The sequence below is a fragment of the Aethalodelphis obliquidens genome, unplaced genomic scaffold (genome assembly GCF_003676395.1).
Source record: "Aethalodelphis obliquidens isolate GAN/ISIS:26980383/991018 unplaced genomic scaffold, ASM367639v1 scaffold71, whole genome shotgun sequence".
NCBI classification, from domain to species: Eukaryota; Metazoa; Chordata; class Mammalia; order Artiodactyla; family Delphinidae; genus Aethalodelphis; species Aethalodelphis obliquidens.
Genome location: NW_020838015.1, coordinates 3,765,479 through 3,792,577, shown reverse-complemented (window position 1 = coordinate 3,792,577; position 27,099 = coordinate 3,765,479). Strand labels below are relative to the sequence as shown.

General features: G+C 38.1%; 1 protein-coding gene across 13 annotated transcripts in view; it reads left to right on the top strand.

The window, feature by feature from the left end:
* CASK (calcium/calmodulin dependent serine protein kinase) overlaps window positions 1–27,099 on the top strand; it is a 388,474-nt gene that overhangs the window by 187,019 nt on the left and 174,356 nt on the right. For all 13 annotated transcript variants that reach the window (XM_027091498.1, XM_027091492.1, XM_027091494.1 and 10 more), the window contains exons 4-5: window positions 12,044–12,121; window positions 17,631–17,703. In XM_027091498.1, the coding sequence (XP_026947299.1) occupies window positions 12,044–12,121; window positions 17,631–17,703 (151 nt within the window). The remainder of the gene's footprint in view (window positions 1–12,043; window positions 12,122–17,630; window positions 17,704–27,099) is intronic.

Sequence of the window (27,099 nt, the reverse complement as noted above, 5' to 3'; positions counted from 1 at the left end):
ATCGCCCAATTCATCACACCACCATCCCCAATCCCCGGTGGCTTTCCCCTCTTGGTGTCCATACGTTTGTTCTCTACATCTGTGTCTCAACTTCTGCCCTGCAAACTGGTTCGTCTGTACCATTTTTCTAGGTTCCACATACGTGCATTAATATACAATATTTGTTTTTCTCTTTCTGACTTACTTCACTCTGTATGACAGTCTCTAGATCCATCCACGTCTCAACAAATGACCCAATTTTGTTCCTTTTTATGGCTGAGTAATATTCCATTTTATATATGTACCATATCTTCTTGATGCATTCGTCTGTCGATGGGCATTTAGGTTGTTTCCATGACCTGGCTATTGTAAATAGTGCTGCAGTGAACATTGGGGTGCATGTGTCTTTTTGAATTATGGTTTTCTCTGGGTATATGCCCAGTAGTGGGATTGCTGGATCATATGGTAATTCTACTTTTAGTTTTTTAAGGAACCTCCATACTGTTCTCCATAGTGGCTGTATCCATTTACATTCCCACCGACAGTGCAAGAGGGTTGCCTTTTCTCCACATGCTCTCCAGCATTTGTTGTATGTAGATTTTCTGAAGATGCCCATTCTAAATGGTGTGAGGTGATACCTCATTGTAGTTTTGATTTGCATTTCTCTAATAATTAGTGACGTTGAGCAGCTTTTCATGTGCTTCTTGGCCATCTGTATGTCTTCTTTGGAGAAATGTCTATTTAGGTCTTCTGCCCTTTTTTTTTTTTTTTTTTTTTTTTTTGTGGTACATGGGCCTCTCACTGTTGTGGCCTCTCCTGTTGCGGAGCAGCAGGCTCTGGACGCGCAGGCTCAGCGGCCATTGCTCACGGGCGCAGCCGCTCCGTGGCATGTGGGATCTTCCCGGACTGGGGCACGAACCCATGTCCCCTGCATCGGCAGGCAGACTCTCAACCACTGCGCCACCAGGGAAGCCCCTGCCTATTTTTTGATTGGGTTGTTTGTTTCTATAATACTGAGCTGCATGAGCTGTTTATATATTTTGAAGGTTAAACCTTTGTCCTTTGATTCGTTTGCAAATATTTTCTCCCATTCTGAGGGTTGTCTTTTCGTCTTGTTTATGGTTTCCTTTGCTGTGCAAAAGCTTTTAAGTTTCATTAGGTCCCATTTGTTTATTTTTGTTTTTATTTCCATTACTCTAGGAGGTGGATCAAAAAAGATCTTGCTGTGATTTATGTCAAAGAGTGTTCTTCCTATGTTTTCCTCTAAGAGTTTTATAGTGTCCGGTCTTACATTTAGGTCTCTAATCCATTTTGAGTTTATTTTTGTGTATGGTGTTAGGGAGTGTTCTAATTTCATTCTTTTACATGTAGCTGTCCAGTTTTCCCAGCACCACTTATTGAAGAGAATGTCTTTTCTCCATTGTATATCCTTGCCTCCTTTGTCATAGATTAGTTGACCATAGGTGTGTGGGTTTATCTCTGGGCTTTCTATCTTTTTCCATTGATCTATGTTTCTGTTTTTTGTGCCAGTACCATATTGTCTTGATTACTGTAGCTTTGTAATATAGTCTGAAGTCAGGGAGTCCGATTCCTCCCGCGCCGTTTTTTTGCCTCAAGACTGCTTTGGCTATTTGCGGTCTTTTGTGTCTCCATACAAATTTTAAGATTTTTTGTTCTAGTTCCATAAAAAATGCCATTGGTAATTTGATAGGGATTGCATTGAATCTATAATTTCTTTGGGTAGTATAGTTATTTTCGCAATATCAATTCTTCAAATCCAAGAACATGGTATATCTCTCCCTCTGTTGGTATCATCTTTAATTTCTTTCATCCATGTCTTATAGTTTTCTGCATACAGGTCTTTTGTCTCTGTAGGTAGGTTTATTCCTAGGTATTTTATTCTTTTTGTTGCAATGGTAAATGGGAGTGTTTCCTTAATTTCTCTTTCAGATTTTTCATCATTAGTGTATAGGAATGCAAGAGATTTCTGTGCATTAATTTTGTATCCTGCAACTTTACCAAATTCATTGATTAGCTCTAGTAGTTTTCTGGTGGCATTTTTAGGATTCTCTATGTGTAGTATCATATCATCTGCAAACAGTGACAGTTTTTCTTCTTCTTTTCCAATTTCTGTTCCTTTTTCTTCTCTGATTTCCATGGCTAGGACTTCCAAAACCATGTTGAATAGTAGTGGTGATCCTTGTCTTGTTCCTTATCTTAGAGGAAATGCTTTCAGTTTTTCACCATTGAGAATGATGTTTGCTGTGGGTTTGTTATATATGGCCTTTATTATGTTGAAGTAGGTTCCCTCTTTGCCCACTTTCCGGAGAGTTTTTATCATAAACGGGTGTTGAATTTTGTCAAAAGCTTTTTCTGCATCTATTGAGATGATCATTTGGTTTTTATTCTTCAGTTTGTTAACATGGTGTATCACATTGATTGATTTGCATATATTGAAGAATCCTTGCATCCCTGGGATAAATCCCACTTGATCATGGTGTATGATCCTTTTCATGTGTTGTTGGATTCTGTTTGCTAGTATTTTGTTGAGGATTTTTGCGTCTATATTCATCAGTGATATTGGTCTGTAATTTTCTTTTTTTGTAGTATCTTTGTCTGGTTTGGGTATGAGGGTGATGGTGGACTCATAGAATGAGTTTGGGAGTGTTCCTTCCTCTGCAGTTTGTTGGAAGAGTTTGAGAAGGATGGGTGTTAGCTCTTCTCTAAATGTTTGACAGAATTCCCCTGTGAAGCCATCTGGTCCTGGGCTTTTGTTTGTTGGAAGATTTTAAATCACAGTTTCAATTTCATTGCTTGTGATTGGCCTGTTCATGTTTTCTGTCTCTTCCTCGTTCAGTTTGGAAGGCTATACCTTTCTAAGACTTTGTCCATTTCTTCCAGGTTGTCCATTTTATTGGCATAGAGTTGCTTGTAGTAGTCTCTTAAGATGCTTCGTATTTCTGCAGTGTCTGTTGTAACTTCTCCTTTTTCATTTCTAATTTTTTTGATTTGAGTCCTCTCACTCTTTTTCATGATGTGTCTGGCTAATGGTTTATCTATTTTGTTTATCTTCTCAAAGAACCACCTTTTAGTTTTATTGATCTTTGCTCTTGTTTTCTTTGTTTCTATTTCATTTATTTCTGCTCTGATCTTTATGATTTCTTTCCTTTTGCTCACGTTGCATTTTGTTTGTTTTTCTTTCTCTAGTTCCTTTAGGTGTAAGGTTAGATTGTTTATTTGAGATTTTTCTTGTTTCTTGAGATAGGCTTGTATAGCTATAAACTTCCCTCTTAGAACTGCTTTTGCTGCATCCCATAGGTTTTGGATCATCGTGTTTTCATTGTCATTTGTCTCTAGGTATTTTTTGATTTCCTCTTTGATTTCTTCAGTGATCTCATGGTTATTTAGTAACGTATTGTTTAGCCTCCATGTGTTTGTGTTTTTTACGTTTTTTTCCCCTGTAATTCATTTCTATTCTCATAGCGTTGTGGTCAGAAAAGATGCTTGATATGATGTCACTTTTCCTAAATTTACTGAGGCTTGATTTGTGACCCAAGATGTGGTCTATCCTGGAGAATGTTCCATGCGCACTTGGGAAGAAATTGTATTCTGCTGTTTTTGGATGGAATGTCCTATAAATATCAATTAAATCTGTCTGGTCTATTGTGTCATTTAAAGCTTGTGTTTCCTTATTAATTTTCTGTTTGGATGATCTGTCCATTGGTGTACGTGAGGTGTTAAAGTCTCCCACTGTTATTGTGTTACTGTCTATTTCCTCTTTTATAGCTGTTAGCAGTTGCCTTATATATTGAGGTGCTCCTATGTTGGGTGCATATATATTTTTAATTGTTATATCTTCTTCTTGGATTGATCCCTTGATCATTATGTAGTGTCCTTCCTTGTCTCTTGTAACATTCTTTATTTTAAAGTCTATTTTATCAGATATGAGTATTGCTACTCCAGCTTTCTTTTGATTTTCATTTGCACATACAGACTGAAAGTGTTGGAAAAAGATATTCATTGCATGGAATATCTTTTTCCATCCCCTCACTTTCAGTCTGTATGTGTCCCTAGGTCTGAAGTGGGTCTCTTGTAGACGGCATATAGTTGGGTCTTGTTTTTGTATCCATTCAGCAAGCCTGTGTCTTTTGGTTGGAGCATTTAATCCATTCATGTTTAAGGTAATTATCGATATGTACGTTCCTGTGACCATTTTCTTAATTGTTTTGGGTTTGTTTTTGTAGGTCCTTTACTTCTCTTGTGTTTCCCACTTAGAGAAGTTCCTTTAGCATTTGTTGTAGAGCTGGTTTGGTGGTGCTGAATTCTGTTAGCTTTTGCTTGTCTGTAAAGCTTTTGATTTCTCCATCGAATCTGAATGAGATCCTTGCTGGGGAGAGTAATCTTGGTTGTAGGTTCTTCCCTTTCGTCACTTTATCATGCCACTCCCTTCTGGCTTGTAGAGTTTCTCCTGCGAAATCAGCTGTTAACCTTATGGGAGTTCCCTTGTATGTTATTTGTCATTTTTCCCTTGCTGCTTTCAGTAATTTTTCTTTATCTTTAATTTTTGCCAATTTGATTACTAGGTGTCTTGGCATGTTTCTCCTTAGCTTTTTCCTGTATGGGACTTGCTGTGCTTCCTGGACTTGGGTGACTAGTTCCTTTCCCATGTTAGGGAAGTTTTTGACTATAATCTCTTCAGATATTTTCTCTGGTCCTTTTTCTCTCTCGTCTCCTTCTGGGACCCCTATAATGCGAATGTTGTTGTGTTTAATGTTGTCCCAGAGGTTTCTTAGGCTGTCTTCATTTCTTTTCATTCTTTCTTCTTTATTCTGTTCCGCAGCAGTGAATTCCACCATTCTGTCTTCCAGGTCACTTATCCGTTCTTATGCCTCAGTTATTCTGCTATTGATTCTTTCTACTGTAGTTTTCATTTCAGTTATTGTATTGTTCATCTCTGTTTGTTTGTTCTTTAATTCTTCTAGGTCTTTGTTAAACATTTCTTGCATCTTCTTGATCTTTGCCTCCATTGTTTTTCTTCACTATCATTATTCTGAATTCTTTTTCTGGAAGGTTGCCTCTCTCCACTTCATTTAGTTGTTTTTCTGGGGTTTTATCTTGTTCCTTCATCTGGTACATAGCCCTCTGCCTTTTCATCTTGTCTGTCTTTCTGTGAATGTGGTTTTCGTTCCACAGGCTGCAGGATTGTAGTTATTCTTGCTTCTGCTGTCTTTTCTCTGGTGGATGAGGCTATCTAAGAGTCTTGTGCAAGTTTCCTGATGGGAGGGACTCGTGGTGGGTAGAGCTGACTGTTGCTCTCGTGGGCAGAGCTCAGTAAAACTTCAGTCCGCTTGACTGCTGATGGGTGGGGCTAGGTTCCCTCCCTATTGATTGTTTGGCCTGAGGCAACCCAACAGTGGAGCCTACCTGGGCTCTTTGGTGGGGCTAATGACAGACTCTGGGAGGGCTCACGCCAAGGAGTACTTCCCAGAACTTCTGCTTCCAGTGTCCTTGTCCCCAAGGTGAGCCACAGCCACCCCTCACCTCTGCAGGAGACCCTCCAACACTAGCAGGTAGGTCTGGTTCAGTCTCCCCTGGGGTCAGTGCTCCTTCCCCTGGGTCCCGATGTGCACACTACTTTGTATGTACCCTCCAAGAGTGGAGTCTCTGTTTCCCTGAGTCCTGTCGAAATCCTGCAATCAAATCCCACTAGGCTTCAAAGTCTGATTCTCTAGGAATTCTTCCTCCCTTTGCTGGACCCCCAGGTTGGGAAGCCTGACATGGGGCTGAGAACCTTCACTCCAGTGGGTGGACTTCTGTGGTATAAGTGTTCTCCAGTCTGTGAGTCACCCACCCAGCAGTTATGGGATTTGAGTTTATTGTGATTGCACCCCTCCTACCGTCTCATTGTGGCTTCTCCTTTGTCTTTGGATGTGGGGTATCTTTTTTGGTGAGTTCCAGTGTCTTCCTGTCAATGATTGTCCAGCAGCTAGTTGTGATTCTTGTGTTCTCACAAGAGGGAGTGAGAGCACATCCTTCTACTCTGCCATCTTGGTTCCTCCAGCAGAAGAGAAGTTTAGATTGGCAGTTATTTCGATTTAAGATACCTTTCCACTGTATTCTGGCTTCCACTGTTGCTACTAAAAATTGGCTATCAGTCTAAGAGTCCATTGTTTTCACTGTTTGTGAGATTTTCTATTTTCCTTTGGTTTCCTGCAGTTTTCATTGATATGTATCTAACTATAGATATCTTGCTTGATGTTTAGTGGGCTTTTCAAATCAGTGGATTGGTATCTTTAATCATTTCTGGGTAATTATCAGCCGTTGTATTTTCAGTATTGCTTCTGCTTCATTTTCTTTTCACTTTTTAAATTAAACGTCAATAAAATACATGGTGACTTTCTCACTGTAATCTTTTATGTTTCTTATCCTCACTTTTATATTTTCCATGTTTTATCTCTCCTTGCTTCAATCTGATTATCTTCTGGTTCACTAATTTTCTCTTTGACTATCTAATCTGCTCAAATTCTTAATTTTGATTTTATGTTTTTCCATTCTGAAATTTCTTCTTGCTACTTTTTCAAATCTGTAGTGTCACTTTTGATGATATCTTGTTTCTTACTGAAGTTTTTAAATTCAGCTTTTATCTCCATGGTAAGCATTGGGGTTTTCCTATGATACCAGTAAGACATACCAGAATATATTCTATACCCCACTTTTCAAAACACAGCTCTTTATGATTCCAGCCTGGGGTATAAGGTATTTTATCAGAGCCTTAGCCTTTGATGGGCTCTTCTGAGGTGTGCCAAAGGAATAGCTCTGTCTCTTCTCTTGGATCACTCTGCTGCAAAAGAAGTTGGACCCTGTAAATCTCCATCTGACTGCCCCCTTCCACTTCTCTCGAGCTCCCCAAAAGTGAAGCCTCCTGCCTCCACAGCTGCCTTCTTTCCAGAGCCCCTCCCTATCCCCAGGGCAGAAGCAGCTCTTGCTCACTTCTTTGAGCTCTAATCCTTTCTCTGTTCTCACTAGGTAGTTTTTCACTCTTTATGCTGGTGATTCTTTAATGCTTAAAATTTTTTTTTTTATTTCATGCAGTCTTTGTAGTTGTTTCTGTCACCTTCAGGGGAAATGCTGGTCAGAGAAATCCAGATTTGATCTGTCCTTTACAGTGTTTCTCAAAGAATAGTTTGCAGACACATTCCAATCTACCAGCCATTTACCCCTCTATAATGAGATAAGAACAGAAATTGAGACTAAACGTCTAGAAACTGTTAGAGTAATTTGACATTGCTGTGAAATCGTAGCACATGATTTTGTATGTTGTAAAAAGTATTAGTTGTTAAAATACCTGAGGGGGGAAAAAGCTAGTCCTTCACCACAGTTAATTTGAGAAACACTTCTTCGTACAATCAGGTACAAGTCTCCTACAAACCTCCTCTTTCTCTGCTTTTGCAGAATACATTGTAGAGGGGGAAAAAAACCTTTCCTCTATACTTTTTGGTTATATGACTGAGGCCTGCAAATTAAACTGGCAAATGACAGATAAGCAGGAGAAAAGATTTTCATTCGCACATGGGGGGTGGGGGACATGCTCACAGAAAAAAGTGAAAGCCACAGAGACCCAGAGGCTTATATACCATTTTAACAGTGAAAGTAAAGAGACTAGACAAGGGAAGGGGGGAGTTTGGGCATCTGGGGTTGGGGGTAAATTGTGGGAAGGTGATCGGAAAATATATGGTAAATAAGAGTTATTTAGTAAGGTTTATTACACAGGTAAGAGTAGTTTTCTTCTTCCTGGTACATGAGAGGGGAACACCTTTACAAAAGGAAATTTCTGTCACCTTTACAAAGGGAAATTTATGTCCTGTTTCTAGGCAGAATGGAGGAGAGTACAGCATTCTTCCTGTATCTGCTGATTTTCGATTGCCTTCAGTTCAAAATAATCCTGTACTAAAGTGGCATATTTGGGGTGGCATATTCTGATTCCCTTCAACATACAGCCAGCCATACCTTGTGCCTCTAGACCTGTGATCTGTTTTGTTTGTTTGGAGCATTTGTTTGTGAAAAGTTTTTAAAAATTTTATAAGTAATGCATGTTTATTACAAAATTTTTAAAATTCAGATAGATGAAGTGGGGGAGGTAAGATCATTCATAATCCCATCACTTTTCACAATTCAGAGTAAACCTCCCATAGTTTTTCTCTGTGTATAGTATAGAAGCATTCCCCATACTCTTCCTTAGCAGGGTTTCTTCTCTGTCTCATTTACTCCCTCAGAATGGAACCAACTGGGGAAATTCAGAACATGCTTCTTGAAGCTTCTTGGCAGATCCAGAAACACACTAAGATGGGAAGCCAAAGCGAAAAACAATAGAAGAAGCCTTATAATTGGTTTTTTAAAGTTTGTTTATTTATTCATTATTTATTTTGGCTGTGTTGAGTCTTCATTGCTGTGTGCGGGCTTTCTCTAGTTGCAGCGAGTGAGGGCTGCTCTTCGTTGTGGTGCGCAGTCTTCTCATTGTGGTGGCTTCTCTTGCTGTGGAGCACGGGCTCTAGGCATGCAGGCTTCAGTAGTTGTGGCACGCGGGCTCAGTAGCTGTGGCGCACAGGCTTAGTTGCTCCATGGCATGTGGGATCTTCCTGGACCAGGGCTTGAACCCCTGTCCCCTGCATTGGCAGACGGATTCTTAACCACTGTGCCACCAGGGAAGTCCCATAATTGTTTTTAAAATCATATTATCAGATAAAGTTTATCAAAGAATTAAGACATTGAACTTTTTGTTCAAGGTTATTATATTAGGATTGTATGCATTATGAATATGTATATTTTAAGTTTCTGTGATGAATAAAATTTGCATGAATAGCAGTATTTTTAGTTATTTCTGTATCTCATAAAATTTAAAATTAATGGATTGCCGTTTTTACTTTAATATCAATTAGTGTTGCAATTAGCTAATCAACTAGCTTTAATAATAGAAAATTAACTTTCACAGTAATGACTTATTTTCAGACTAAACCCTCATAGAGCATGCCGGCATGTTTCAGAAGTTCCATAGGTTTTTTTTTTTTTTTTGGTACCCCTGGTTATGAACCATTGTATTAAAAAAATGTATAATAGCCAAAAGATCCCATTTATAATAGCAACTAAAAATATAAAATGCCTTGGGGGGGAACCCAATAATCAATATTTGGAACTAATGTGAAGAAAACCTTAAAACTATAACTTAGAGACATGAAAGGAAATGGCGAGGTGTATCATGTTCAAGGATGAGAATATTAAGAAAATGTTAATTTCTGCTGGTTAATCTATAAATATAATATTATTTCAGCCAAAATATAAAAAATGTTTAGCGTTTGAGAAACTGATTTTAAAGTTCAGCTGGGAGAAAAAACTCATAAGAAAATGTTTACAAAGAATAATAATGAAATGAGACTTATTTTGCCAAATATTAAAATATACTATTGCAGAATTAAAAATGGTATGGGACTAGATACAAAAATAGTGGAAAAGAGTAGAAACCTAAAAATACCTTGGTGTGTGTATATGTAAATGTAGAAATTGTCACTTCAAGTACTAGTGTTTCAGATATGTCCATGAAAAATGAGTCGATTCATGCTGGTGATTGTAGAACAGGGCAGTAAGCAATTTCCAGTTATTTCCCACTGACTGGTTCCCTCCTTAAGTGTTGTCCTCTCACCACCTTAGTACTTTCTCCTACCCTTAAGATTTTTTTCCCCCTTCCAGATCCCTCCAAAAAAGCCTTCCCTCTAGCTCTAAGGATTCTTATTGCTTTATGATGCAATCAATTTAGCTCTCTCCTTTGCCTAACTCTTCTCTCTTCTAAGTTGAATAGTGCTTATCCTCACATTTCGCAATTAAAAAGGAAAATGCCTAAACAAAACTGTAATTCCCTCACTGTGTGTTTTTAGTCTTCACAGATCAACCAACCAGCTTAAACTGCAGCCAGCTTTAAAAATAGTGCTTTTTTTCTCCCCACAACACAAAGAAATGAGAAATATTCAGCCTCTTTAGTAGGCAAGGAAATGTAAATGAAAGCAATCATGAGTGACTTTTTTTCCTCCTATCTGATTGGCAAAGATTAAAAAGAATAGTCATCCTAATAGAGGCAAGGTAGAGGAAAGAACACTTTCACACCCAGTAGTGGCAGTATAAATTGTTAAAATATTTCCAGTAGTGTATGTATCAAAAGTATTATTGTCTGTGCCCCTTGACCTAGCAACTCTGCTGGTAGGACTTATACTGCAGCAAATGATCAGGGTTGTTCACAAAGATACATGATCGTGTTCATCCGGGCTTTATTTCTGATTGTGCAAAATGGGCACTGCCATACTTCAGAGTAGACTGAGCCATCATAAAAATTATTTTGGAGAAAAATCCTATTTGACGTTGGAAAAAGTTCGTTGGCTGTGAAAGGAAAACTAGGTAAAATTTGTAAAGCCTTGTAAAAATGTGAAAGTATTTTCATTTACGTAAAACCACACCAAGATTTAAATAAACTATTCATTAAATATTTACTGTGTGCATAGTATTCTGCCAGGTTTTGGGTGGGAGTATGTTGAAAATATAAAATATACTTGTTCTTTAGGACTTCACCCTATTTTTGAACTGTTGAGCTTGAATGTGTACATTTGTTCCTTGCACACCTAGTAGGTGTAGCTGTAGATAATGGAAAGAACATTAAATATAGATAGGGATTTGAATTCTGTCCCTGTAACATACTTGTCTACTCACTTAGACAACTTGTTTGAGAACGAGAAGGATGCTGACCTCATGGGATGATGGTAAGAATGAAGGGAGATATAACAAGGAATGCTTTCCATGATACTTGATGAATAGTAATATTAGTTAGTAATGTTTATTAATTATTATTAATGGATTAGTTATTAATTATAGGTAATAGTAATGAATAGTTAGTTCCTTTGCTTTCCCTTCTGGAAGTCTGTTTCCTCAGTATAAAACCTGCAACAGGTATTTTGGTTCCTGAGCTACTACATAAACGAATGAATGAGATACTGGATTTGAAAACACTTTATAAGACTTAAAGCATTATGAAAATGTTAGCTAACAAAAGTTAGCAAAAGTTTCATGTATACACATAAATATGTTTCTGTGTAAGTGCTAAATGTTATAATATGGGCTATATAAGAGTTGTTATAGAATTTAAGCAAAAGAAGGCCTTAATGTGACTGGTAATCGTTGAGAGGCCTTCCTGGGGAAGGTGAGATTGGAATGGAACCTTGAATTAAGGTAGGTTTTGAGTGTGAGAAACATTATATACAGAAATGTGTGGCAGAAAAAGAAACAAAATGGTATATTCAGGGAGTAGTGTAAGACTAATCTGCGTAGAGAGTGAGTTATTCTTGAAAAGTCATTAGACAGGGTAGGTAGAAGAAGCAAGGTATGGCTGAGACAACAAGAAACCTTACTGATCTGGTGAGAGATAGAGAACCATTTTAAGTTTGGAGGCAAGATAGTAACCCTGCGTCACCAGCACATCAGTGTGTTAGAGTATGTTTGTAGCAGTTAACTTTGGTAATGGAAGTATAAACAAAAATAAATCATGGATTAGCTAATTATTTTTTTCCTTTCACAGTATATAGCTTGAATTCCCTTTTAGTGGCGATAACTGTAGCTAAATGTTTTAGAATCGTTGTTGTATTCTTAAAATATTACATGATGTGACTAGATACAATTTTGGAATTTGATTCAAAAATATGCCACAACCCCCAACATTGCCCTTTTCTGAGACTTTTTGTTGTGATAACCTAAAGAAAATTTATAGGCAGTTTCCCACACTTTATGTTATTTGATGCTACCATTTGCTTGTTCTTCCTGTTTTTTCCCCCTGTAGATTTTCAGTGTTAAGATGGTTATAATGTCCTTTATAATTTATGTCTATTTTTCATCAAAAGAAAGGAGATTTAAATAATTTATTATAATCTTTAGCTGTAAGTCAACTAAAAACTTAGTTACAATGTATTCACTTTCAATGTTTACTTCCTGAAATTTTCTCTTTCCTTATATTCTTTTTCACATTTCTCTACAGTATGGATGGAGCGGATCTGTGTTTTGAAATTGTAAAACGAGCTGACGCTGGTTTTGTATACAGTGAAGCTGTGGCCAGGTATGTAATTTGTATGAACTCCCCAGAAGTAAAGGTAGAAGTAAAAGAAGGAAATGACAAGGAAATCACATGAAGTGGCCTGCTCTTTGAACTGATGACGAGCATACTGCCACTCTTTCTTACAAGGAGCATCTCTCTTTTAATGTGCATTAGTGGAACCAAACAGTGACTGGAAATGCAAAATATTGAACAATGAATTGATCTATTTATATGGATTTACAGTTTAACTTCACTACTGCTGTCTTTTCTGTTTCTGATGACTTTTATACAAGGAGGAATTTGATAGCTCAGGAACCGTGTAGAACTAAACTTGGGTCTTTTTGTGTGTTTGATTTTTGGTTTTTAGCAGATGTGCCTCATTAGTTCTTCAGTTTGCCTTCTAGTGATAGCAAATTGTTAGGTGACCAGTTAATCTGAGAAAAAGCATAGAACAGTAGAAGGAACAGAAATAAAAGCACAGTTTTTCTGCTGAATATATTTGCTTCAGGCCAGTGTTTGATCTCCCAATCAAGTAGCCACCATTGTTCCAAGTGTAGGAGTTCTTGTAAAGAACTAATGACTCAAAATAAGGATTTAATATGAAAAATCACAAGAGCCATGCACTGGGCCACTTGCTTGTAGATTTGAAGCAGTACAACTTTCTGTTTTGGTGACAACCATATCATAAATACCCACTCCAATAAATTGCCTTTTTAATACCTGGGGTACAGCATCCCTCCTCAGTCACTAACCATAGTATGTTGAAGGGTTCAAACCCACAAACCCATTAGGATTTATTAAAACTTTCTACCATTTGAGAAATAGTTACCATTAAATGATTATAACTTTCTCCCTCCTATCATTCTTTTTATAATTATGGCACAATGGACAGATATGACTGAAAATAGCTTAGAGACTACTTCATGCGACTTTAAGCTTAGAATGGCTTAACTTTCTTCAAATTCTTTGCCCTGCCTTCTCCTCACTGAGAAGCAAGGTCCCCAGTCTCAGGAGATGGAGCAGCCATAGCTATAACACACGATAAAGAATATACTCAATTGTAGGTAGCTGCTGTTTTGTACTCCTGGAGCTAGGGAGAAGAAGCAAATGAGAGTTTATATATACTAACTTTAATTCCTTCTTTTAACTCCTGATGTATTCATGGTAGAACTGAGGCTAAATATCCTTTTTCTTTTGTGCCATGTTCACTGAAGCATATTCTAGGGTTTTCTTTTTTTTTAATCCCATTTTACTCTTGTTTTGAATTCTTATCACAGTTTAAAATTTTTATTTTGTATTGTGTTTCAGAATTAAAAAGCATTCTTTAATACCAAAAGTAGTCAATGCTGTCTTGATTTTTCTTATGACACAGTGGTAAACCACTTTCTTCTACTAAATGAAACTCTCAGACTTTTGCATATCATTGTTCATATTTATTTCTTTAAGAATTTGAGTTTGGTGCTTCCCTGGTGGCGCAGTGGTTGGGGGTCCGCCTGCCGATGCAGGGGTTGTGGGTTCGTGCCCCGGTCTGGGAGGATCCCGCGTGCCGCGGAGCAGCTGGGCCTGTGAGCCGTGGCCGCTGGGCCTGCGCGTCCGGAGCCTGTGCTCCGCGACAGGAGAGGCCACGGCAGTGAGACGCCCGCGTACCACAAAAAAAAAAAAAAGAATTTGAGTTTTGTATTTTCCCATATTGATATCTTTCAACAGCAGCATCAAATAGGGAAAACTAAAAATTCTAGATGTTGATTTTATAAAATAGTGAAGCTTGATGGAGGAAGATGACGTTTTCCTTTTGGAACCACAAAAACACTGGGGTACCTGGCATATAGGCTGTCAGAGTTGATGTTAAACCAGTAACACTTTTACTCTGTTCCCTACTCAATCCCTATCACTTTTCCTTAACTTTGAGCCTGTCTCTGCCACTGGACTAGATGTTAGGATAGGGAGAATAGTAGTGTTGTAGAGGTGATGTCATACAGTGAAATGACTTGAGTTCTCTCCCAATCTTGAGATTTATAGAAAAGTTAGATGTTTATATATATCAAGATGATTGTATATCAATCAACCCTGTTGATTTTAAGATCTACCTATATTGCTGTTAAAATGGTGATTTTATGAAAGGAACTTTCCAGAATGGACCAGAAAAGAGTAGTATTGGGATCAGTAAGTGACACTGCATAGAGAGTGGTTTGGCACAATTGATTAAAAACCCTTCCTAAAAATGACAAAAGGGAGTGGCCTCAGAAAGTATGATTATGTATGTCCCCTACTGCAGAGTACCAATGACCATGTAACAAGGGCACGTAAATCGTTCCTTTGGTTTAGAGCGTTCAACCAGGTGACTTCTACCTTCCTTCTCTCTGATTCTGTGATTTTTTGTTGGAAAATTCAGCTTGCATTAGTTATTCTAGTGAGACCAATTGCAAGAAGACTCTGAGACACCAAGTAATCATATTGATAATGTTGTTTTTCTCCAACTGGCTGAGCGTCAAGAGGAGCAGCAAAGCATGACATGAAAGAAAACTGCGTTCAGTCCTTACAACCCAATTAGTGATTACCTCTGTTCTTTCAGAGGTGGTGAGTTGTGGAGCAGGCTAACATATAGGATCAGATTATCAAATCAAACTCTCACAAATCAGAGAGATATTCTTCCCTAGCACCAGGCTTTACTAAACAGTTATAAGGATACGAGCAATCAAAAGGCTCAGCTGAAGCAAACAGAGCTCTGGGCCTTTTAAGGGCAGCTCCTTACTTCATTCCTTCCTGCATCAGAAATGCACCTCTGGCCCAGAATAGATGAGGTCTCTACGTGAGGTTTGTGAGATTCCACACACAGAGGGGAGCATTTAAATTATGAAACATCTCCATTGTGTATCCTGGAGAGTTATATAGCTTACATGACATCTTCCAGGAAGCCATTCATGCCTCAGAGATCCTGGGTTCTGTTTATCATAGGTAGTCCTTAGCCAGGAACATTCTGTAAAGGGAATTCCAGAGATAAGCTTTCTTCAGCTTAGCAAAGAGCTTTTTTAAGTGTAGTCTTTTTTTGCCCAGAGTTGCCAAAGAGAGTAGGCTGAGTCACCTCCCTTCTTTTCTTCCACCTCCAAAATACCTCCTTCCAAAGGAAGTGAGGATTGCTGGCCAGCTCTTTTCTTTCCACAGAGTTATCATCATTCCTGATCCTTAGGGATGGAGACAAACATAGATATTGATGAGTTTCTCTGAAAGTATAGGCCACCATGATGCTTCATGAAATGAAGCTTTTTGATTAAAGTTTAGTCAGCAACTCTCTAGAATGTATATGGGTGGATTTTGGTTCTGTAGTCTGCTTGCACACTATTCACATGCACAGCCTCCCAAGGGTCATGACTGGGAGGGTGGAGAAAGATCAGTTTAAATATGTTATATTTGGGGGAAAAAAATTCTACCCTGCCCCCACAGAAATTCTAATATGTATGTATATTTGGGTTAAATAATTGAGTATTCGGATTTAAAAATGCTCATTCATTGAGGTTTTTTCTTTTTGAGATAAGAATTTTTTTTTTAGAATTTTCTTCAGGCTAAGGATAGAAGTGGCTGTCCTAGTGCTAAGTATCCAGAGTAGTCGTGCTGTTAGGTATAAGCTAGGTCCATATTACCTAACTTAAACTTACCTACTATTCCAGTGTTCACACCTAGATGCACAAATAGGCTGTTCCTAAATCTTGACTAAATTTGATAATAATAGACTTAACCTTTGTAGCATGCTTTAGAGTTTTTAGAAACTAGAGTTTTTCACACTTGTTATCTCTGCCATTTCGGGGGGTCACAGATCCTCCAAAGCATGATTTGAACCAGGAAAGGGCCACAACACCAAGTTAAGAACCCCTAACTTAAACAGAAAGTTAATTTCAACTGCACTGGCCCAGGCAAAGAGTATGTGACCGTGACCCGCCATGTGTACATTTGCAAAGTAAGAAAAATTGGACATCACAACTGCAGGAGCCTGGCTCCTTCTGCTTAGAGCCCAGTTGCGAGGAGACAATGATAAGTACAGGAACAAAGCCTGGGGTTTTTTTTCCCCTGCCTTTCATTTTTAAACTAGAACCTTCTGATCAATTCTAATACATGAAATAATGCATATGCTAATTAGAGGGACATTGATGTGAGTTTGGCTAGATAGTAGCATACCAAAGAGGGAACTCAATGGAAATGTCTTAATTTTAAAGCAGGAGTGGAGAAAATTTTTTTTGGTCTTGAGTCACAAGCACACACACAAGGTCATTTGTAAGTACCATTAAATTATTTAGTTTTTATTTTAAAGTGTGGGGAATAAAAGATCTGGATAGAAAAAAACAAAATGCAATAAATACTAAGCAATAATTAATGTTAAGTATATTGCATTTCTGTGTCATGGCTAGTTGGGAAGGAAAAGGGGAAAGTGAGAAAGGAAGAGGGATAGTAGGGGGAAAATGACAGATATGAAGGGAATAAAATTCAGAGGAAGAGAAGATGAAAAAGACCCTCAAAGAAGAAACAGTGGGATTACAGAAGAACTTCAGAATGGAGGGAAGGAAATCGAAGTAAGTTCTGAAGTAATGCTGAATGAACTGCTCTTGTCACACCCTGTGGCTAGTTGACTCTGTTACCTTTTTTTTGTTTGTTTTTTTGGCGGTACGCGGGCCTCTCACTGTTGTGGCCTCTCCCGTTGCGGAGCACAGGCTCTGGACGCGCAGGCCCAGCGGCCATGGCTCACAGGCCCAGCCGCTCCACGGCATGGGGGATTCTCCCGGACCGGGGCACGAACCCGCGTCCCCTGCATCGGCAGGCGAACTCTCAGCCACTGCGCCACCAGGGAAGCCCATTTTTAAGGACTGTTCTTTAAAATGCTCGCTCCTCCTCTGTTCTTCACCTGGACCCAGTGCAGAGCCTCTGTGGACCCTGCTGACCTTGTGAGGAGTTTGACTTCCTAGGACTTAGGCCCAGAAGGAACTCTGCTTTGTTCAAGGATGCCCCAACTAAAACTTGATTATGTTGCAAAAAGAAATTGTAGAGGCATAAGAGTGTTCTTCTTTCTTGTTTGTCCTTAAAGCTAAATGGAAATAAGACAGAGAGCCAGCCTCTGCTGGCAGATAAAAGGTTCCCACCCCTTTAGTCAGAATCCTTGGTGTACCTCTGAGCACTGGTCACTTAATAGCAATCCAGTGTAACTAAGTAGAATTAACTGTCAGAAAACTTTTTCATGTTTTAAGCTTGAATTTTTAGTTTGCAGAGCTATTTTAGTTATGAACTGTGTGAAATTCCTTTGACTTAGATATCTCAGAAAATACAGAACGCATTAATTCTTTATAAAGCTCATAAACTTATGCATCTGCCAACTTTTTCATTACTAAGGTGCACATTCCACCAATCTTGTCTACTCAAATGAAAAGTGTCTGTGGGCAGTGAGTATGAAGGTGGGAGTTCTAAACTAGGGACACTGTACATTAAGTTTTAAAAATATAAGGGTTTTTTTTTTTTACAGTTTTAGATTTCTTTTGTTTTTCTACAGTCATTACATGAGACAGATACTGGAAGCTCTACGCTATTGTCATGATAACAACATAATTCACAGGGATGTGAAGGTAAGTCATTTTTATCACTAACTTTAATATTTGTGAATAGAAACTAACTTATAGCAATGATAAGAATTAGAAATTTTTCTTTAGTGTTCTTATAAAGAGTATCTTAAAGTTAATTTTACTTACAAATAAAAATTTGTTTAACTGGTTTATATGTGGAGAGTTGTACTAGTTCTTAATAGGAACACTTTTTTATCATTTCAATTTCCTTATTTTTATTAAAATGTACACACATTCTAAAATTCTGTTATTCCTCCTTCGCCATTATGTGTGTAAGAGAGAAGTGTGAAAATCCAACAAATAGGAAGAACCAAACAATATCCTATACTAAGTTAATTGGGGGGAAATTAGAATTTAGTTTATATAGTAAAAGTTCATCACACACTTATATTTTCTTAATGTTGCAATGTAGAATAGTCAGCATTTTATTTTCTTTGCAGAGTTTTTAAAAATAGTCTGAAATAGTAATTATAAATGCAATATAGTTTGTACCCTTAGGAATATGAATATTACCATTATTCAATCTTTATGCCTGTTTAATCCCAGTATCAAGTTTATGAGAACTGTCAGTCCCTGGCTTATAAGGTGTCAGGTAGGACATGGAGGCATGCAAGAAAGGAAGCCATGGGCCTTCCTCCTGATGCCTACCCCCTTTCAAGGCTTCGAGTCACTAAGAGCCCCTGTGGTCTCTCTGGCCCTGTTGTCTACTTTCACGTGCTCCTGTTTTGTCACTGGCCTCTCTCTAACCCGCAACATCCACAGATATGGCGCTCTCCTTCCCTCAAGATGTATTATCAAAGGCCTGGCTTCTTTAATGTATTTTAATGGTTAAGAAAATTAAGTAGAATTTAGTTAAATTTTCTATAACGTTTGGGAAATTTTAACTGAAATTCTTGTGGTTAAAAGCTGAGGGAAAGCATGAGCAATTCCAGATCAATCTGGTAGAATGTTATAATAGCAATGAAAAATAATTGGAGAAATGCACAGAATACACATTAGTGTGAATTAGTTGTAAACTGTCTTATTCTTTTCAAATGTGGTAATAGGAAAATGATATTATTATCGCCACTCAACATTAACAGCCCAATGGATACATAGCACTTTTATAAGGAAATATTCTTCAGTTATGCAAACAAAGAGAATAAGAAGTGTAGAAAGATAAAGGGGGGAGGGAATGGTCAATGATAGCAACGTGCTCTGTCATTCTTTTGCACTTAATTAATGTAAGAAAATGCATGTATACAGAGTGAAGTATATCTCCTTATATATAATGACAAAAATGACAATTTGAGGGACTTCCCTCGTGGTCCAGTGTTTGAGACTCCGTGCTTCCACTGCAGAGGGCGCGGGTTTGATCCCTGGTTGGGAAACTGGGATCCCACATGTCATCCGGCATGGCCAAAAAAAAAAAAAAGACAATTTGAAAACTTAAAATGTGTAAAACAGATTCTTAGTTCATAGAGTAGCGTTGTGTTAAAAACACTTTTGCTCAAGAGGCAAATTTTTAAAATTGAGATATAATTAACGTTTAACATTATATTAGTTTCAGGTATACAGCATAATGACTTGATATATGTGTACACTGTGAAATGATCACCACAGTAAGTCTAGTTACTCTCTGTCACCATACAAAGTTACAAAATGTGCAATATAATATTATTGACTAGTCACCAGGCTGTACATTACATCCCCCTGACTTGTTTATTTTATGGCTGGAGGTTTGTACCTCTTACCTGCTTCACCCATTTTGTCCACCCAACCCCCTTCACCTCTGGCAACCACCATTCTGGTTTCTCTGTCTGTGAGTTTTGTTTTGTTTGTTCATTTGTTCTGATTTTTAGATTCAGCGTGTAAGTGAACTCATAGGGTATTTGTCTGTATCTGACTAATTCACTTAACATAATACCCTCAAGGTCCATCCACATTGTCATAAGGGCAAGAGTTTGTTCTTTTTTATGACTGAGTAGTATTCCACTGTGTATGTATGTGTATGTGTACGTGTGTGTGTGTGTGTGTGTACACACTACATCTTCTTTGTTCATTCATCCATCAATGGACACTTAGGTTGTTTCCATATCTTGGCTATTGTAAATAATGCTGCAGTGATGTGGGAGGTACACATAGTGTTTTTTCTTTTAGCGTTTTCAAATTAGTGTTTTTTGTTTTCTTCAGATAAATACTCAGAAGTAGAACTGCTCGATCATATGGTAGTTCTGCTTTTAGTTTTTTTGAGGAACCTCCATACTGTTTTCCAGAGTGGCCACACCAATTTACATTTCCACCAATGGTATATGAGGGTTCCCTTTTTTCATACATCCTCACCAACACTTATTATTTCTTATCTTTTTGATGATAGCCATTCTAACAGGTGTGAGGTGACATCTCATTGTGGTTTTGTTTTGAATTTCCCTGATGATTAGTGATGTTGAACATCTTTTCATGTACATGTACCATCTGTCTGTCTTTGGAAAAATGTCTATTCAGATCCTCTGCCCATTTTTTAATCAGATTGGGTTTTTGTTATTAAGTTGTAAGAAGCAATTTTATTTTGAATTCTGTTCTTGAAAGGTAATTATATCAATATCATATGATAAATGATTGACAGCGTACTCTACTGTAATACTTTCAATAATATAGTCAGCTTTTTGATTAGCCATGGTATTTGATATAATGACAATCCAAAACCAAATAAAATCCCAAAGTAGTTATGTTTGAATGCTGTGCTTCACCTTCTAACTTACATTCGATTGATTTATTCAACAAATATCCGAGTGCCTACTTAATGCAGTATACTGTGCTTGGAGCCCTAAAGGCATTATTATGGTCTCAGTAGAGAGATGAGATAGTGTATCTGTTACCAGCTACTACGGAATAACACACAGTGACTTGCAACAACAAGCGCCATTTATTTGCTCTCAGTTCTGCAGTTGAGCAGAGCTTGATGGGGACTGCCTGATTCTGTTTCACAGGCTGTTGGCTAAGGCGGCATGGTTAGTATCCACAAAGGCTTCACTCACTTTTCTGGCATCTCAGCAGAAGTGAATAGAACAGCTGGAAGCTGGCTAGGCCCTCTTCATAGTCTCTCATTCAGAACATTTCTCTCTTTGTCTTTCTCCCCCCTTCATGGCCCATTTTTCTAGCAGGACAGTGTCTCATGGCACCAAAGGAGCAAAAATGGAAGTTACCAGGCCTCTTGAAGCCTCGACCTGGAATTGGCACTGTGTCCTGTCCTCTGCATTCTGTTAGTCAAAATGTCACAAGAGTAGCCTGGATTCAAGAGGAGGAAAAATAAGTTGCACCTTTTAGTTGGAGGAGCAACCTATGTGCACAAGAATAGGAGAACTTGTTTGTGGCCATCTTCACAGATAGACAAAACAAATAATTATCGTCCAAGGTACGGGATGGTAAATATAATTAAAAGACAGAGTCAGAGAAACGTCATGGAGGAAGTTACATTTGAGCCTAGTCTTGAGTCATGGCGGAGTTACACTGGGATGAGAGGATGTTTCAAGCAACAGGATAGTGTGTGCAAAGGCTCAAAGTTAGTTTTGTATTGGATTTTAATAAATTTGTTTATTGTGTCTAAAGCACATGCCAGGTAATTTTGAGGAAGCATCCAGAAACATTCTAAGGAAGGGAAGAGAGAAGTGATTCTGAAACTGCAAGTTAATAAGAAGAAACCACCAGAAAAGGCACCATTGTTGAGTTGGGAAGCAGACTTTCAACACAGAGCACACATTATTGTTGATATTCTTTATATTTCAGTACCTGAAATCTATACGTTTCGCATGGGTAAATGTAATACTCACATTTAGCTAATTGGTAAATTTGAACTCTGGTGTATTTTTTTAAGACGTGCATCCAAAAATATGTATCGAGTGCCTACTATGTGTCAGGCACTATTCTAGGAACCGGAGCTACATCAATGAACAAAACAGACAAAATCACTGCCCCAGTGGAGCTGACTTTCTAGTTCAGGAAGACAGACACTGATCACTGAGCATAAGGAAGTCAACTGTGTAGTAGGTTAGAAGGTGAAAAGAACTACAGAAAAAAAGAGAGCAGCCAAAGGGGTAGGTAGGGACTGCTGGAGAAGGGGTTGCAATTCTAAATAGGGTGATCAAGCAGACCACATTGAGAACCTGACCTCTGGCAAGGACTCGAAGGAGAGAGAGAGAGTGCACTAACTGACATCGAAGGAGGAGGGTTCTGGGTAAAAGAACAGCCAGTGTAAAGGCACTAAGGCAGGAGTATAAGTGCCCTTTTGAGCAAGAGCAAGGAGGCCAGTATGGCTGAGGCGCAGTGAGCAAAGGGGAGAGTGGATAGTAGATGAGGTTAGAGAGGAAAGGAGAGGAGGGACTTTGACTTATACTCTGACAGAAATGAGGATTCACCAGAGAGTTCTGAACAAAGATGGACTATGATCTGACTTTCCACGGTAACAGGACTACGTTGCTTTGTTGGTAATACATTGAATAGGGGCTCAAGGGTGGAACTTGGGAAACAGGAGATGCTCCTGCCTGGCAGGACCAGAGTGGTAGCAAGGAGGTGGTAAAAAAAAGTAGATTTCCAGATATATTTGAAGGTTGTGTCAACAGGATTTACTAATATAATTTCAGTTATTTAGGTAACCCAAAGTAGTTTCATTCAGGGCCTTATTATAGGGGTTTTCCAATGTAGTGATCTTTAATAACAATACATTTCACATGGCTAATAATTTAAAATTTCACTTGATGTGTTGTTACTGTTTTTGCTAAAACAACTAATTTTGCAGCCTAGTAGCTTTTCTTCACATTCAGATATTGTATATTCAGTGACTTGTCTGAATAGATTTCTTCTGTATGTAGATTTTGGTTTCTGTAGTTTTTGTCAAAATTTTCTTCCCTTATACTTAGTAAAGAAAATAGAAGACCATTGGAGCGTTCCATTCCTTTGAGAAATATTTAGATTATTTAATCATCTGTTTCAGCTAGCCAAGAATATTCTCATTTTCTCCCTGGTTCTGGTTCTCTCTCTCTCTCCTTCCCTCCCTCCTTCACCTCCCCCCCACCCCAAGTTCTTGATATTGATCCAAAAGCATTGGGTTTCCCAAAGGTCCTAACATTATATTAATAATACTTTTTTCTTTACTTGGTATGCATTTCTTTTTGAAATCATAATACCTGAGTCTAAAAATGTTTGGTTATATCAGGTTAGATTTGAGTATATGGTGCCATGTGACCTGTAGTGGAAACTGCTCGCTTTCGAGAAGCAGTTTCACATGAAATTGTGTAAAAAATAACTATATAATCCTTTGAAATTTGAGAAGGTGTGTCATCATAGTACAGCATCTCCCAACAACCATGCACATTTGGGGCCAGGCACTTTGTTGTGGGAGGCTGTCCTGTGTTGTTGTTGCCTCTACCCAGCCTCTACCCACTACATGCCAGTAGCATTTCCCCCCAATTGTGACACTCAAAAATGTCTCCAGACATTGTCAAATGTCCCCTGGGGCACAAAAATCACCCCCAGTTGAGACCCACTGTCATAATGGCATATTTCTCATGTTTTGACTCCCTACAGGCATTAATTAAGGCATGTATTTTATTCCTTTTTTTCTTATGAAAGGATGTGGTAACTTTCATTATGTTTCAGTGTTTTCTTCCTCTCACCCCTAAATTAAAAGTACTTTAGAAAGAAATAGAACAGTTTTCAAGGTAAATGCAACTCCTGGCTCCTTGCCTGCCTTCGCTTGCTCTGTTAAGCAGTGAAAGTTGAAATTTTCTTGTCTCTCCTGACTCCCAGAGACAGCCTCACAAAGCATCACCTGGGCGTGGAGAGACAAGCAAGCCGTAGACCTTTCTGTGGCTCTGACCTACTGATGTACTGTTTTAATAAACGAAGTTGAAGTTAAGCAGCTTCTTTGAGAGCAAACTGCTGTACACACAGTCACTTTCTATTCTGAATAGGGCCTGTGCCCAGGAGGTTTGGGGGCTCCGTTTTTAGTTCTCAGAACTGCAAAACCCCAGTCTCACAGCCGCTCAGCCAGGAGCCTCCGCCCAAGCATTTCTGTGTGTGCTTCCTTTAAATGGTTTTCCTTGCTAACCCGTGAACACGCCTGGCTGCTCTCTGGTCCCCTTATGGTATCAGTTCTCCTTTCACCAGCTTAGGGCCAGACTTCATTATAAATGGGTGTTCATCAGATCACGCTAGTTGCCATAGCATTGTGGATTTCTTACGGTATTTCTTCCTCTATTGCTCTGGACATTTCTTTTACATCTCTTACACAACTCCCAAGAGTCCCTCATGTTTATATAAAATATTGAAATTCTCCTTAAAATGAAAACTTACTTATTCTACTCTTTATTATAATAAGCACACAGGCTTACCTTCTGCGTTACTTTCGTAAGGTTGTTGTGAGCATAATGTACATGTTCAGCTTGAAAGTGGGGTTTTAATACTTAGAAATACAAGATAAATTTAAGATGATTTTGCTTCTCTTTTTCCACCCACCCCCCTTCAAAAAAAATCAACTCCTTGATTTGAAAAGGAAAGAATGACTTTCTTTTGCTTAACAGATGTGAATCCTTTCACTGCTCCTTTCCTTTTTAGCCCACGGTAGCAAGCATGTATGATACAGCCAGAGCATTTGTGCTGTCAGGTATAAAACCTTTCTAGCTGTAGTAACTCTTGCCACTGATATCAACTCACTTTGAATTTGGGGGCAGTCAGAGAAGGTTCATGGCATTGGGCTGCAGGATTGAAATGCTTAGCAAATTACCAGTGTCCCTCTGTGCTCCCTTTGTGGTTTGCCAAGCAAGATTTCCTTTCAACCTGTCTTCACACATTTGTTCATAACAACTTTCCACCCTGCAGACTGCAAAGCCAGGGGTGGGCTGCAGTCGTCCTTACCAAATCAGAACAGGGTTGACATTGTAGGGGAACAAAACTTGCCACCCCCAAAATGTATCTCTTTGGCTTGAAGACTATTTGGCGCTGGTTGTTTTTAAGAAACAAAAGATTCAGGAAATTTTTCTTTTTACCTCCTCCTTAAGCGCCTGAAGGAATTTAAAGGGCCTGGTCTAGGAAGAGTACTATCACCAGAGATGTCTGCAAAGAATATGAGCTGGTATGGTGGGGGAGCTGAGCAGGCTGGGGACACCAAAGTCCTCTCTGTGTTCCATTGTCTTTGCATGGAGTAGCAAGCACTTGTTTACCAAACATTTGTTTTTCTATCTCCATGTGAGTTGCCTTCCTCCCCTTTGAAGTCCCAAACCCCTACCTCCTTCTCCTCTCTCAGATGGCATATAAGTTCCAATTGCCCAGATTGTCCTTGGGCCTCATATTCCTATGGAACCCCCATAGGTACATAATTTAATTTGTTTTTTCTCCTGTTAATCTGTCTCATGTCAATTTAACTCTTAGACCAGCCAGGAGAACCTACAGGGGTAGAGGAAAATTTTTTCCTTCTTCAACATCTTCCTCTTCTACTCACAGAATAGAAACTCACTTTCAGGTTGAGTAGTACATCCTTAATTTTGCTGGTCTAGTCTTAATGGTACATATTCCTGATTAATAGTTTGCAAGTTGCCTTGATGGGAGTGTATATATGAAAGGATAAAGGGGGAAAGAAACATTTATCATGCCTGTTAAGATATAATCTTGTTGATCTTTAAGTCAAAATTTGAGGTTTCTGAAATTGTGTTTGACTATAACTCACGGACACATTAAAAACATTGTTTTTCTGAAATTCACACTTTAAAGTTAGGGTAAATTTAGAAAGGGATACCTTATGTAAAGTATTTGCCATGACATTAAATAGGCAGTACTTCAATTACACAAAAAATTCAACATAATTTACAATCACCTATTCACAAAAGCATCTATGGTATAAAGATAAACATGGTGATTAATACGCTCAGTACAGAGAATTAAAACAGAAGTTGTCTATCAGAATGAGTAACTTGAGAAATTGCATATCTTTTTTCCTGCCTTTTTTAAATGTAGGAAGCTCTACTTTGGTGTAATATCTTTTATCTTTTATTTAAATAGTGGTGATATAAAGTGGTTTTTTTAGTAATGCTTTTTACAAGTTACATATATCTTTAGAACTCCTAAGTACAGTGAGATTTAATACAGTACTGCTTATGTTAAATGAAAACTATTGATCATCTTCTCAATTCCTCTTAGTCTAATGAGTGCTGGTTTTAAAATTTATGTAAGAATAAAAGTATTGCTCTAACTGTGGAGAAAGCTGGATGTCTTGGGAAGTCTCCTGGTCGACGTTGAGTTATTATGTGATTCTCATGTCTATGAAATTACTAGATTGGACACCCCTGTTTACAGCCAGCACTTAGGGAGTCACCTGGAGTTCCCAGGTCTTCGTTCATCTCTGCAAATTAAAAATAATAGGACAGAAATAAGATTGCTACTATAAAAGAATAGTTGTATACTGTAAATATTTGAAGCCAGCATGTGTTTTTTCTGATGTTTCTCTGAACATTTTCTTCTCTCAGTTAAACATTGAAGTAAAAAAGGAGAAAAAATATTTACTGTTTTCTATTCTTTTTTAATGAAAATTGCACAGATGTGTTGGGAAAACCTCTAGTGATTTTGAGCACATGGCTCTTGGGGAATCTGTATAGTGAATTGTTTCTATATCTTAAATTCTAGAACGAAACATGCTATGAGGTTAAAGGCTTAGAAGTGCCATGTGAACTTGAAACTTTTTGAGCACTGAAGAAATTACCATGTAGAGAATAAATGAGTCTTTAAGCAGTCTCTAACGAAGTAGCAGGTTACAGTTAAGGTTTATTCAACTTCAGTTTTATTCAGCTGTTTATGTTTGGTTCTTATCTGAGCAGAGAGAATGAAAGTACCATAGGAGTAGAAATAGAAAAGAGACTAAAGCTCCAAAGGTGCTTATGATCTCTTTAGGAAGATAAAGCACACATTCTTTTTTATTTTAAATTATAATATATATAATACAGAATATACCCATCATCATTTGTCTTACTGTGACAAGATTGCATAGAAGAAAGAAATGACCATTCAGAAAGGCTTACCCTTTAAATATTTACTTAGATATTGGAGAAAATTTGGGTGACTTATTTAACTATGCACTTCAGTTTTTTCATCAGTAAATTGGCATACATTAGGATTGTGATGATTCAAATAATACATGTAAGCAGAGTGCCTGGCACAATAGCAAGTACTGAGTAAAGGATAGCTACTCATAATAGTAAAATCATCTGGTTTAATCATAGTACTTATGAATTACATAGTATTTTTTCATTCTACAAATGAAGAACTTAACACTTAAAGTGGATGATTTGCCTAAGATTGTCCAGCTAAATAAGAGGTGGAACTAGTATTGAATCTAGGGACTCTAACTCCAGAGACCAGTCTTGCAGCGACGAT